At 37.0% G+C, this 15,037-nt stretch overlaps 1 protein-coding gene across 5 annotated transcripts in view; it reads right to left on the bottom strand.

Moving 5' to 3' along the window:
- Positions 1-3,169: 3,169 nt before the first annotated feature.
- The window catches only part of LOC122434823 (carbonic anhydrase 5B, mitochondrial), a 30,949-nt gene continuing 19,081 nt past the window's right edge, over positions 3,170-15,037 (bottom strand). For 2 of the 5 annotated variants that reach the window (XM_043458551.1, XM_043458552.1), the window contains exons 3-9: positions 14,004-14,201; positions 11,226-11,344; positions 10,079-10,174; positions 9,485-9,547; positions 8,251-8,406; positions 5,301-5,495; positions 3,170-3,610 (exon numbers count right to left, since the gene is read on the bottom strand). In XM_043458551.1, coding sequence (XP_043314486.1) covers positions 5,316-5,495; positions 8,251-8,406; positions 9,485-9,547; positions 10,079-10,174; positions 11,226-11,344; positions 14,004-14,201 — 812 coding nt within the window. In that variant the 3' untranslated portion in view covers positions 3,170-3,610; positions 5,301-5,315. Of the gene's footprint in view, positions 3,611-3,792; positions 5,496-8,250; positions 8,407-9,484; positions 9,548-10,078; positions 10,175-11,225; positions 11,345-14,003; positions 14,202-15,037 lie in introns of those variants that run through there. The other 3 variants (XR_006267462.1, XM_043458553.1, XM_043458549.1) reach the window with 3 other exon arrangements.

Raw genomic sequence — 15,037 nt, 5'->3', positions numbered from 1 at the left:
CTCTGCCTTACTCTTTCTTACAAAGACACTTGCAGTAACAAGTCTCCAAGGTGGCCTTGTTCAGCTCAGTGCATCAGTAATTAGGAACATAGACTTTGGAGTTGGATGGACTGGGAAACTCAAGCCTTGACTGTCTGATCTTTTTTTTTTTTGGCTGAGTCCTAACCAGTAGACTCCCAGGGAACTCCCAGTTCCTAATGTTTAGTCCTCAGTTTTCTCATCTGTAAAAATCAGGGAAATGCTATATGTTGGCATAGTGCCTGGCGATAATTAGTGTCCCAAAAACATTAGTGGTTATTAACAGCAGCAGTAGCTTGAAAACTTCCCAACGCCCTCAAGAGTGGATTAAATACTTGTCCTATGGGTGCTCCTTGCACAAATATTTCACCTTTTATAACACCTATCACACTATTTTGTACGTTGTTGCCTCCATAAGACTTCATCTTGCACTGTGTCTTAAACTTCTTGAAGGTGGAGATTTGGCAGTTATAGCCTCTAACTAGAGAATTCCTTGGCTGGCACAAAATATAACTGTGCAGATCTCCAATTTTGCTGGTTTCTGTGACCAGGAATTATGCTGACAATGGCTGCCATTCTGAAAGCATCAGTGTTTGGGTTGCTGTAACATTTCTTATGAATCAGACCAGACTCTCATGTCAGAATAATTAAAGATGTCTTCTAGGAAGATACTCCTAATTTAAAAGGATACAGATTTAGATTTTATTCTATTATGATTTAGAAGTGAATGTAAATCTTCATTTATAGGAGTTAGATATTTATCATCAACAATTAACTGCTGAATTCACTTTCATGAATAAATTTAAATTGCTCAACTTAATTTCATTACAGAAGTTACTCTAAAAGCCAGTTTCATTTCCAAACTATAGTTCCCATCATTTGATAAATCATAATATAAAAATAAGATATGTAAAAATGTAATGCAAAGATATAGTCTACTATGATATTCTGATAAATAAAACAGATTTATATTTATTCTACAATGTAACATGTATTTTCTATTTTTCTTGGTGCCTGAAATACAACTTCTACTTATTCTTAAGTATACCTGTTTTGGTTTATCCCTTCTCTATGGGAAAAAGCCTAAATTTTTGTCTTAAATTGTCAGTAGGAAATAGCTGATTATTCTTAAAAAGTTAAAGAAAATATTTTACTTTATATTTAAAGTATTTCACATTTATAGATACATAAATGATGTAATAGATAATGGTATTACAAAGAATGCTATTATTAAATGAGTCTTAATTATTATAAAATGACAAAAGAATGATCCATAATTGTATTTTTTTCATTTATAGCAAGCATAAAGGGAGAGCAAGGAAAAAATGTTTACTCTTTGCCAGGTTGGGAGTCTTTCAATTAATTTGGCTTTTTTATTGCTCTCGTAGGACAGTAATACTGGGACTCACTGAATGGTCAATGCAGGAATTATGAAAGAACATTTCTTGCCTACCATTAATTTCATTATTAAATCACCAGATTTATTCAAAGACATACAGTGGAGTCTCAAGTCCTCTTCAACACTCATTGCTATGTCAAAGGCTTTATATATTTTCCAGATTACAGTTATCACTAAAAATAGCAAGATAAGATATTTATAAATGCATATTAATATGAAAATACTTACAAATCTATATATGTACAGCTGATTAAAAAAGTTTTCTTTGGAGGAAGGAGCTATCTAGTGGTAGTTATTCTTTATTCAGTTCTTTATTCAATCAGTTCTTATTCAGTTATTAGTGAATAAAGTTATTCTTTATTCATTCTTACTGATTCTTTCGTCTAGTGATAAGCTCAGAGCAACACAACTGTTAGAATGGTGGCAGATGGTATCCCCACCTAGAACCCAAACCAAAGTACCACTTTTGAAGAGTAGGTTGAATTTGAAAAGCAGGTATCCAAATGTATATAGGGACAAGTGTCTTAGTCTGTTCAGGCTGCCATAATAATATACCACAGACTGGATGGCTTATAAATAACAAGATTTATTTCTTACAGTTCTAGAGGCCAGGAAGTCCAAACTCAAGGTGGTGGCAGATGGCATATTTGGTGTCTGGTGAGTACTTCCTTACTGATTCATAGGCGACCATCTTCTTTCTGTGTCCTCACATGGTGGAAGGGCTGAGAGAGCTCTGTGGGGTCTCTCTTATAAGATCACTAACTCCATCATGAGGGCTCCAACCTCATGACCTAGTTATTTCCCAAAGGCTCCACCTTCTAATGGCATCATATTGGGAGTTAGGTTTCCAACATATGAATTTTGAGGGGACACAAACATTAAGTTCCTAACAACAAAAATGCAGTACTATTTATAGGTGAAGTAGCCAGTATTGTTAATATGTACTAATTAGATGGCAGAATTGAGCTTATTCACTTAATTGAACTGTATCCATTTTGATCAGTAAAATTTGATATGAAAGAACTTAAAGTTGAATTGAAAAGACAGAATAGTTATTCTGTCTTATTCTACTTAAGAATAACTTATTCTACTTAAGTTATTATTCTACTTAAGTTACTTATTCTACTTAAGAATAACTTATTCTACTTTAATTTATAGAATTATTAATAGAATTCTAATTGATAGAATAGAATTATTAGAATTCTATTATAATAATTAATAGAATTCTAATTATTCTAATTAATAGAATAAGAATAACTTATTCTACTTAAGTTATTCAACTTAAGTAGAATAGTTATCAAAAGTTGAGTCTTCTAGTGAATAGAAAAATACCTAAAGTGATTATAGTACTGTGTTCTTGCTAATATTGTGCCAAAAGAATGTGTTCCCCCCGCCCCATCCCCCTACCCTGCCACCCCCCACTCCCCTGTGATCAAGAGAAGGGCATCATCCTAAACTTTTTTGAGGTGGAAGCCTGGTTTTGGAATAACCAACCTTACCGTAACCCATGTAGCCCTGGGAAAGGAGAAAGGGGCTGGTAGCTTGCCCTACTGGTGAAGTCAGCAGATTGTGCACTGGTTCCATAGAAACTGGTAAACTGAGGAGCACTGGATGGATCTTTCCATTCCTGCTTCTCTAGTAAATCCCTCATGAGTTTTCCAGTCATTTTTTGATCTGCATGTTGTCTCACTAATTTTACAAACATCTTACATACTCAAAGAAATTAATAAGAACAAAAAGTCATTTAACAAATATTAACATTGTAAAGAAAGGGTTTTATTATAGTATGTAATGAAAATGAGCAGCAATTTTAATACAAAGCAGGACATGGTTGAGAGTGAAAGAGGGTACTGTTAAAAACTACACAAGAACACTAGATGTAAGTTAATCAAGGGTGGCTAACCTGGACACACCTTATGAATATCTTCTGTATCTCTAAGATGGAAGGGCAGGTCGGGCATTCTGTGCATTGGTTCTCACTCCAATTTAGAAGACTCACTGCAATAGAATTTTACACTAAGAATTTGCTAGAAGGGAAGCCTGTGCCCTGGAAGATGCATATCTCATGTGTGTACCTGTTAAAGATAACTATGGTTTGCAATGGCTTCCGAGGTGATTCAGTGGGTAAAGAATCCACTTGCAATGCAGGAGACACAGGAGACGTGGGTTCGATCCCTGGGTCAGGAAGATCCCCTGGAGGAGGGCATGGCAACCCACTTCAGTATTCTTACCTGGAGAATTCCATGAACAGAGGAGCCTGGCGGGCTACAGTCCATAGGGTCGCAAAGAGTTGGACACAACTAAAGTGACTGAGCATGCACACAGGTGTGGTTTAAAACAGATAAGAATAAAATTAACATAGCTTTTCCCCCATATTAATCTTGTAAAGAATTTTATTCATTTCCTAGAGCATGTATGCTTCCATTTTCCAGAGAAAGCATGCACTGTAGAAGCAATGCCTTCACCCTCTTCCTTTTTTAAGAGCAGAGATATGCCCCTAAACTTAAACATACAACTCCAACCCTATTTTTTTCCCCTACTGAATTTATTAGTTACTTTTACTTATGGTAAAATACACATTAAAATGAAATTTACCATCTTAACCTTTTTCATTGTATAGTTCAGTAGTGTTAAGTATATTCATCCAACCTTATCCTACAGATCAGATGACTAGCATACTAGTGAAACAAATATACTAGTAAATGCAGTATTGAGTTTGAATACAGGCTTATAGGCAGTTAGAAACATTCCACATATTTACAAGCAAGGGCGACTCTGGATTGGATTCCTCACAGTATGTAGAATTACCTAGGTTTTACCTATCTGATGAGTTTCTTTCCTTATTATTATAGCAAAAGTCTTCTAAACCACTGTATAAATTAGGACATTTATGTTATCTCCTACCTTGCACAGAACCTCAACTAATGAAATAAAATACAGTTCAGATAGTTTTAAAGGGAAGTCAAGATAGTTTTTTAATTGTGGGAAATATTGTATTCTATGAATCAGTGTAACATACAATGCAAAATAATACTGTAAACCATAGACTATTGTATTACTAGTCTTTTGAAAAATATTTCTGTAAAATAGATCATGAAGAATTTTAAGTTCTAGGCACTCAAAGCATTTTCTTTAAAATGTTCTGCATATGCTTTCTTTTATTTTTTTTTTGAGATAAACATATTTGTGGTTATATTTTCCTCAAAATGCATATGCTTTCTATATGATCAAGCCTTTAAGTAGAACATCTGGCTTTCAGAAATGCAAAAGAATTCCCAGATATAAGTATACACTTGTGTTTTTAGGATTACAAGATATTTTTTCTATATTATTAATTGATAGTAAGTAATCATATCATGTGTTAGTAATGACAACTAAGAGTTGAGGCATATACCCACTGAGAAGGCCTTATAAAAGAATACACATTCGTGTTTTAAAATCAGATATACCTAAAACATAGCCAATGTTCAACCAAGAAGTGCCAGTCTGGGTCCTGTGGCTGTTTCTGAAAACCCTGCATTCTGGATGGTCAGTGTCTGTGCCTTACCAGTTGTTAAATCTTTTGATTCTCATTCCTACATATAACTCTATAGAATCACCAATTGATAAACATAAAAAGATAGCTCAAAAATGTTGCATGTAAAAAGATATTACAGTTACCAACAGGTTGCTATAAGAGAAACTTGTATCTCTTACTGGTACTTCAGTGATAAACATCAGTAGCAATAAAAGTAAAAATTTGTTTACTAAAGAGCTTCCCTCAAAGACTGAGGAACACTGCCATACAAATAAAGGCTCGTTTATAATTATTAAATGCAGGCATTTAGAAGAGTCTAGTTAACAATATTTAAAGAAGTAGTATATATTTAAGCAAGATAACTACCTAGATAATGGCATCTTAGGGAGTCGCTTGGCTGGTGGAAGGCTTGGGTTTTGCTTGTATGTTCAGCACATAGTCATGACGGAAGGATGAGCGGACAGTGCGGTTCATTAGGGGCTGAAGGGGGCGGAAGTTGTCCACCATTCTTTTCTCTTTCTCCCCTTCAGAAGTGAAGAGCAGGGTTCGAAATTGCTCAAGCTAGAAACGGAAACAGGAAGCATAAATATTTTCCAGTAAAAAGATAGCTTTACTTCATGAATAAATTACTTTCATTTTTACTACTTTCATTTTAAACTTGTATATATTTATATAGCTAAAAGAACAGAAGGATTTATGTGCATCTGTATAAATAAATTATCCAAACAATGATTAACACTTAGTGGTAAGATTATAGGCAACTAGGATTATTGATGACAGCTAATACTTTTTCTTACTGAATTTTCTGTGTTGAAATTTCATTTGAAAAGTTCTCACATGGGCCACTGACCCTCTGATTTATTTTGTTTATTTATTTTTCAGTGTTATATCAATTTTTAAATATGAAGGATAGTAATAGACTAAATGCATAGGTCCCCAAGACCAGTCTTATGAGCAAACTCTATATTGTCATTTATTTATGATGGTTTCCACTACACAACTTTTTTTTCTTTAAATTATGTTGTCTACTAGTTGCTATCTCTGTGACTTCTGGTTTCGATACATGATTAGAAAAGCTTCCTCCATTTGGATGTATGAAAAGATTTTCCTAGGCTTATCCTAGTACTTTTATGGCAGTATTTTTAACACTTAATATGTCTGGAATATATTCTTGTCTAAGGTTTGAATGGTTAATTCAACTTTTTGTCCCCAAGTGTCTGCTCAATTGTCCCCATTGATCTTACTGAATAATCTCATCTTTCCCCCCTCCTGAGCTGAGATGCAACCTTTATCATAAACTAAATTCTCATATCTACTTGGACATATTTCTGAATCTACATTTTTCACCCTATGATTGATCTCTTTGTTTGTGTACCAGCACAACACTATTTGGGCTTCCTCAGTGGTGAAGAATCTGCCTGCTGATGGAGGAGACTCTGATTCAATCCCTGGGTTGGGAAGATCCCCTGGAGGAGGAAATGGCAACCCACTCCAGTATTCTTGCCTGGGAAATTCCATGGACAGAGGAGCTTGGTGGGCTATAGTCCATGGAGTCACAAAGAATCAGACAGGACTGAGTGACTGAGCACACAACACTATTTAACTATTGAGGCTTTGTAACTTGGTTGATTTAATCATCTTTCATTTTCTCTTTCACAATTTTCCCTGGCTATTTATTTATACATTTTTTTTTCCCCACATGAGGCCAGAAGTAGCCTATTTTTAAAATCCTATTGGTATATTTATGGGATTATATCAAATTTATTGAGAATAAACAATTCATGGACAATAACAACTTAAAGAGAATTGACATCACAGGTATCTTTATGATGTCTTCCTATTCAATCACATGGAAGTAATTTTTTATCAGTTCAAGTCTATTGTGTCTTTCAGGAGTATTTTAAGTTTTCTTGTTAAGCTGATTTCAAGATATTTTGTATTTTTTCTTTACATTATAAATAGCATTCTTTCTTCCATTATATCTTTTAACTGACTGTGATTTCTGCATGTCAAAGGTACTGATTTCTAGAAATTAATATTGTACTCCACTAATTACTGAATTATCGTATTTTTGTAGTAGTTCCTTTTATTGTTTCTCTAATTTATTTTTTCATGTCTAATTACACTACTTCCAGAATAAAACTTAATTTAAAATTTAACATAGTTATATTCTTTTCCATATTAAGCATCCTACTTACTTTAGAACTGAGATCAATCTATATTATCAAATTAAGGAAGTCTCCATACATTCCTATTTTATTGAAAATTAAAAAGAAAAACATGAATGTTGAATTTTGCTAGTGCATTTTAAGAATCTATGGAAATGATTATAATTTTTATATTTAGGTTCATTGATATGATAAATAATATCATTCCTAGTATTGAGCCATCCTTGCATTACTGGAATAAATACTGCTTGAACAGAGTATAATATATATTTCTTTTAGCACACTGCTGGATTCTGTTTCTGAAATACTATTTTAGTTTTTTTTTTTTTTTAACCACAACCTCTGTGTGATGTGCAGGATCCTAGTTCCCCGACCAGGGATCAAACCTGAGTCCCTTGCATTGAGGGACTGAACGACCAAGGAAGTCCCTATTTTAGCTTTTTAAAAAATATATTCTTCAGAGGTATCAGTCTGTAAAAATGTTTTTTTTTTTGGTCCTGTCTTTGGTGGATGTTGGTGTCAGTTATCCTGGCTTCATAAAAAAGGTTTTGGAACTTTTGTTCTTGTGAAAATGCTTTGTGATTAATTAAAATCCCATAAAGCAAGCATAAGCAAATACTACTGCAGTTCACTTATATTATGAATTAAATAGGATTTGTGTGTTAGCATAGTAATTAACACCTATTTAGTTTCTAGGAAAAATAAACTTCAGGGTCAAAACAACTGACTTAAAATTTCTGGACACATGCTGTTGGCTTCTGTTTTTATCCTGAGGTTCCATAGCAAAATTCCCTTAAAGATTTCAAAGAGTTTCGAGCACATCCACTTTCAGCCTTCATTCTTCCCTTTAAAAGGGTCTTGTTTACATAAAGATTCATATTTACATATAAAATATACAATACATAAAGCACATGTAATTGTCAAATATGGAAGTAAAAAGCTTATGTTTCCTAAGTTTTAACTCTTCTCTCTAGTTAATTTGAAGCATTCCCTAATTCATATCAAAAGTAACATAAGATGTTAGCACATTTTAATAAAAATATATAAGCATTACAAGATAGTAAAAACTGATGCCAAAGTTTGAGCTCGACCTTGTTTTAAGGGCACAGACTAGAATTTCTTTACATAGAAATGTGGAAAGAACATACCTGATCATGATCAACCTCTACAGGCTGCTTCTTAATGATCCAAGTGACAGACTCAGACAGTGGCGGTGTAGTCAGGGACCCCGAGTAGGTCCAGTAATCTGGGCAAGTAGGCATCAGACAGGAAGGGTCGAATGACCCAAATTCTGCAAGTGTGTCCTAGCCAAGAGAAGGAGTCATTGAGTCATCATTTCATGGTGAAAACCACTCAGGAATCATATGATGTGATGATGATTCCAGGGGAGTCTGAGGACCTGCCGTGGTCCAGATGAGCTCCAGCTACCTCTGGTCACCTTAGGACAAAATCACACTCTTGCTTTGCTCTTACAATTAACCGTGTATTTCTGATAGTCCTCAGTGGGAACAGAGCAAAAGCCATTTTCTCCCTCAGTTCTAGTGAGGTTAGCACAGGCTGGCTCCCCTGAACTCTTTGAGAGGCATTAGGTAGTAGCTGCTGCATAAACATGGAGGCTTTTCATTTTCAAGAGAGACTAAAAGAATTCACCTTTCTAAAATGCAATGCATTAGGAGGAGACAGGATCCTGGATTGAGAATGGGAGAGGGAGGGATGGGGAGAGGGGAAGGAGGGCAGAAGAGTGGGAGAGAGAGAGAGGAAGAGGAAAAAGAGGGAAATGGAGAGGGAAGGAGTGGGAAGGAGGTGGGGGAGAGAGAGAGAGACAGGGATGGGGAGGGAAGAGAGAGAGAATAGACTTTCAGAGAGTAGCCCCATCTGGGATTCTGAATACTGAACAATTAATCTTTGGGACACACAGAAATATCCACCCCAAAGGATGTGGTAATTGTTCTGTAAGACTGGACAAACTAAGTTTCTATCAAACTTTGCTCCCCGCCTGTGGGAGGGTAGCTAGACTCCAGAAGGCTGCCCTGAGTCCTTTGCCCTGAAGGACTGAGAAGGAGCAGGGGTTGGGGATGAGAAGGGGACTCGCTATGTTCCTGAGTCCGAGTCCCTGAGTGCTCAGTGGCATGGCAGCCAAAGCAGAGCCGTCCGTGCCCACCGACAGGATCACTTCTGTCCCCTGCAGAGTGTCCCAGGGCCAGGGGCTCTCTCAATAGAAGCATCATAAATGGCAAGTTGTCTTAAGGGGTGACTTTCAAAGAGAACCTCAGTTACACTGAGGCGAGTTACATTTCCCAATTCAAAATGGCCTGTTATTGTCTCCACTCAGAGATTGAAATATAAACTATATCTCAAGTGATTTAGAGGGGAAAAAATTACCTTGTGCTTAATCGATGGCAAAATATTCACCAGTTTCTGTAGCTCTTTGTGATGCTTGCCTAGCTAAAGAGACAATGAGAAAATACTAAAAAAAAAAAAATAGACATCTCACTTTTGAAACTGCAACAGAATATAAATTAAAATTAACCACCTGGTGATTATATAAAAACAAACCAACCATACTACTTAAGTTACATTTAAACTGGTAATTTAGAATGTTTTAAACATCACTGAATTCAATTAGACACAGAACAACTGAGCAGGCTGTTTGATGACAGGGTCAGCATGCCTATAGGCGAAGATGCCCTGCCCCATTTAAGCATCATTTCTTTAATTAAAATTAAAAATTGTTCCACAAAGTAGCCACAGTTCTTTTTTTTAAGTGGTCACATTTCCAGTGCTCAGTTGCCACAGGTGGCTTGTAACTACTGAACTGGACTGTGCATTTCTATGCCATTTGAAATATATTCATAACAACCTTGTATTTTAAACATTATTTTTATCTCAATATTTTTAGAACTTAAAATTGCAGTGTTGTATCTTTTCATCCTAGGATACAATATATCATTTAAAGCTAGTAAGATTTTATTTTACCTTTAAAAATACTCCTATCACAGCCAAACCATTTTCTTCCAGTGCTGCATCCTCAAAGTTTTCAAACTTGACCGCATTCCAATGCACCAAGTGCAGCTGAAACACCATTCAAAGACGATTTTACACATGATCATGTAGGATTGCTCAAAAACAGCCTTATTCACATATGATATTTACTGTGCTTCCTCACCCAAAATAAAGCCACTGAGAAAAGCATATGACAATATGGTGCAAAATAAGACAGAATTAAAGAACAGGAAGAAATATATGCAGGGGCAGTAATTAATACTACTTTGGAATAGATTTTATTTGGGGTGAAAATTTTGTATACACATATATATGTATATATCTATCTCCAAGTGAATAACATTTCAGTGAGGGAGCAACATTTGTCCATTCCCATCCTGATTTGCATGAAACACTCATATATAAAATCCATTTGCATCTAAAGGAGAGATGTTTATGTTGAGAGAAATAGATTCTCCCTATGTGAACGAGGAGTTTAGGACAAATTTGTTCGAGGCATAACCACTTAAAATGTGTTTCTTTTTAAGGTAACATTTAAAACTAAATTAGGTGGAAAGTTGTTAAGAAGAAATTCTATGTATTTTGGCCCCTTTTATTTCCCTACAAATAATTCCTTGTCCATCATTCATGAATCCTCACCCTGCCTCCCAAGTGACACTCTCAAGGTCATGCTTAACTTTTTCCTCTCCTTTCCTGAAGAGGACCCTGCCTCCAAGTCATTTTGCTTTAATTTCAAAAGTGCTTGTTAAGTCATATTCTTTTTCTTTATTTCTATTGCCACCACTTTCATTTAGGCTCCCACCATCTCTCACTTGGCTTGATTTGACCTGGTGGCCCTGCACTGTTGCCTGCGTTATTAATTTAGGTTATCGTGTGAGCCTAGCTTAGAATTCTAGAAAAATTCTGTTTCGGGATCTTAAGTTTGATTTCTGACATATTATTTGAAATGAGGGCAGTTATCATTTTTACATGTTTAAACTGGGAATCATCAAATATGCCCCTGAGAGAGTTAGCATTTATAGGAATTACCTGATTCTTCCTGATAATTTCTTAGAACTGGAAATTCAGAACTATTCCTTCTTCTCCACTGTTGTCACTGTTCCCAAACTTCTCAACTTACCTCTGCCGGGTAACATTTGCTGTCCACGGTATGCTCAGAGCCCCAGGCATCAATGGCCCCCCAGTGAAAATGGAACTGCTTTAATCGGTAGTTGTGTTCCAGGGGTCCTCCCTCGATCACTGAAATGGCATATCCAACAATTCAGGGGATTTGATGTTTTTGATGTCGTGGAGAAATGCAGGGGAAAAGTAGACTCTCTGGGTGGACTTTCTCATGAACTGTCTTAAATGGAGCACACTGTATTTATACCAGTGTTTATAAACTTGATTTCCATGCAGTTAATACATGTGTAAGGGCAAGACCTGCATTCGGAATGACACCAGGATTTAACTATACTCCAAGCTGCACACAATTGTTAAAGGCCAATTCTTGCCTTAGTTCTATGGTCTATATTTACTATGCCCAGTGTGTTTTATGCACAATAAAATGCAAACTTCTCTCAGCATATTTATCTAACACAGTCTTATAAAACGGAAATAAGGGTACAAAAGATACTTTCTTTTTTATGCGCCAACACTTTGCTTTTCAATTTTTGAAGATAACAGTGTTTCTTTTCCTTACATTGAAATGGAAAAGGAAATTTGCAAGTCAAAAACTATCACCTATCTCCCTTTGGACAGAGTGAACAATGTGAGTCATCCCCATACTTTACTTTCTGGAACTACTGAAATCAGTACATTATAGGGGAAATGTTCAGATATGAGTTTTAAAAGTCATCCTTCCTCAGGCTTTGGGTTGTGCAATTTTTTTTTTTTTTGCTTGCATTTGCTGAAGCTGTTAGTTCCTCATTTCTGGCATCTGAGCAAACCCTGGCGATGTCTGTTCATGGTTAAACCATACAACAACAGGAAAACCAAACCTTCCATCTCATCCATATTAATTATTTTAGAGTTTATTGCCTCATTAGTTGAATTTTATGTATGCAAATGATTGAGTACAGTCATTCAGGGGTCCAAATACACTGGCTATGTCATGTAGTGGTCTACTGTTTATCTTACTGGCTTTCATAAATGTTTTACATAATTTCCTTTTTTGAAAAAAGAAAGAGTTAAAAAAAAAAAAAAGGAGTTTTGTAAGGGTGAGCAAAGACACCAATGACTACTTTTCTTTGAGGGCTAGGAGAAGTGCAGAGAATAATACCACATGATTCACTGAATTAATAATTAATAATTATTAATAATACTAAAGTGTAGTGAAATAGACATAAAATTGTATTCTAAAAAATTCTTATTTTTCTATATCAGCTCCATATTGTGAGCATGAGTTTGGCAAATGTTCAGTCTAATCTGTTGGGTGAAACTGAAGTTCTGCCCAGTCACACGTGGAATGTTCCCATACCCGGGATTGAACCCGTGTACCCTGCACTGGCAGGCAGATTCTTAATGACCGGACCACCAGGGAACTTCTAACATATACTTTTAACTTTATTCATTAACACTGTCATGGATGCATTTCTTCACCTTCATGAGAGAAAATCAAAGTTTGTCAATCTTAGCTCTATTGATTTTTTTTTTTGCAGTAAAGAATGATTTAGGCCTAATAAAAATCAAATTTAATTACTGTATCAGTATTGGTAATAGAAAGAAACAAATGCACTCCAGTGAGTGCATCTATTGATATTTGAAGCTGGATAACTCTTCATAAATGCCGGTAATTGTGGCCTCGACCCACAAGATGCCAATAGCACACTCCTCACAATGAGACAACCAAAATGCCTATAGATCTTGCCGTGTCCCTAGTCCCTGGGGAGGGAGGGGTAGCAAAACTGCCAGTGGCTGAGAACCGTTCCTTAAGATGGATCATGTGCTTAGTCGCTCAGTCATGTCTGACTCTTTGCGACCCCACAGACCGTAGCCCACCAGGGTCCTCTCTTCATGGGATCCTCCAGCCAGGAAGACTGGAGTGGGTTGCCATTTCCTCCTCCAGGGGATCTTCCTGACCCAGGGATCAAACCTGTGTCTCCTGCATTGCAGGCAGATTCTTTACCTGCTGAGCCATGGATCAATTGTTGCTTAAGATATATTATTTCAAGTAACAATTATTTCAGACAAATTAAGATTATTTGATACTATCAAATTCAGTTTGAAAAAAGAATACTGCATAGAATTAATCACACGGTTTTCAATAGACACTAAAAGTTTCAGGTAAACTTTGAAGTCATTAGATTAGTTTATATCTGGGTAGGCTGAAAAAAAGTAGATTTAAAAGCAATATAATATTTGAATTTTAAAATCTCTTTTAAATTGTGCTTCATTTACACTAGGTGATATTGTTTAACAAAATTAACAGAACATGAGTTTCCATTTTTTTCACATATCATTGGTCTCTTAACTAGTTTAGACTGTAACCTCATGCACACATGAATATGCTTTTTGCCCCATTTCAATGGTATTGTAGTCTCATCAGTTAGATCTACTTAAATAACATTACAATCTAAATAAAAGTGTCTTATAAAGTCAGTAAGCAGAGAAAATTTGTACATATGCAATACACATATGCAAAAGAAATTTCTAGCAAGGGTTTAATTTCAAAGCCTATCTTTTTATCACTTACAAATTCTCTCTATAGAGATATTTGCTCACTAAGGAAAAATACTACCGATACTAGAGGAAAACATTCATAAAAAAGAGAAGGGGCTTCTTCCATACATAATGAAAGTAAGTCCAATGAGTCCCATACCACTGATACCAAAAGGGTTCCCGGGGCTGTGCGATGTGGCCTGTGCTGACATGAAGCTGTCCCTTTAACTCCAGATGAGACCACGGGTCTGGCTCTCACCTGATTTATCTGCAGAATCTTCAAATTCCACGAGGAAAGAGTACCCGTTATTCCAGACGTGGAGGCAGGTGGTTGGGTCATAAGAGATGGTGAGCGGCTGTAAGCCAGGATCGTAGACACTGTCCCTCCACCGGATGTTGATGGGCGACTGGCGCTCACCCGCCGGGACCAGGTCCACTTTCTCCCAGAGGGGGTGCACTAGGAGAAAGCACATCGGGGCTGTCATCGAGAGGCCGACTAGCTGGAATCCTCACTGCGGGGATCATATGGGCCCACGTAGGTGTGTCCTCTGAGTTCACCGCCCATGGGAGCCAGCTGTGAGGATTAGGCAGACATCCTGCAAAGCCTGGCCAGACGTTAGCATTGCTAAGGTCCCTGGAGTTCTGTCTGTCACACGTGTAGCTCTGACACTGTAAGTTCAGGTGTATACGCACACTCGGTCTCACACGGCATCACCACTGCTGATTTTTCTACCAGAGTCAAGCGCCAGGTCTTTGTGGCAAGTCCCTGATAAATCTCAGCAAATTTCTTATAACAAAGAGAGCTATGGACACGTGATGGACAGACTCCACGTGTATAATTCGGGTTGTCCAGGTCTCTGCCCTTTAGAAGCAGCATGGATGGGCAGAACCAAGACCAACAGGAAAACCAGACAAAATATGAATCGAGATAAATCATGACCAATGCCCTTCTGAACCTCACCCCACCACTGAGAATGAGCCTGAGGATTTGAGAAAGTGACAAGGCAGCTGCTGCCCAGTCAAACCCCTCTGTGCATGGCAGGGTAACTGGTACTCAGCTTGTCAGAAAAAAACAAGCTTGCCTCTGGTTTCCTCTTAGACGGGAGAGAGTTCTCTTCCTGAGGTAGTTGCCCCAAGTGGGATCCTACAAGTGGCCCGCAGTATAGACACGGAGCGTGCCAAGGCAGTTTCTAGACCAGTGCTTCTCACAGGAGGGAGCTATGGGGACCCCAGGGGACATTTGGCAATGTCTGGAGACACTTTCAGTTGTCCAACTGGAGGAGGGTGCCACTG

Source organism: Cervus canadensis, chromosome X (genome assembly GCF_019320065.1).
Source record: "Cervus canadensis isolate Bull #8, Minnesota chromosome X, ASM1932006v1, whole genome shotgun sequence".
Classification (NCBI taxonomy): domain Eukaryota; kingdom Metazoa; phylum Chordata; class Mammalia; order Artiodactyla; family Cervidae; genus Cervus; species Cervus canadensis.
This window is presented reverse-complemented; position numbering and strand designations above follow the sequence as displayed.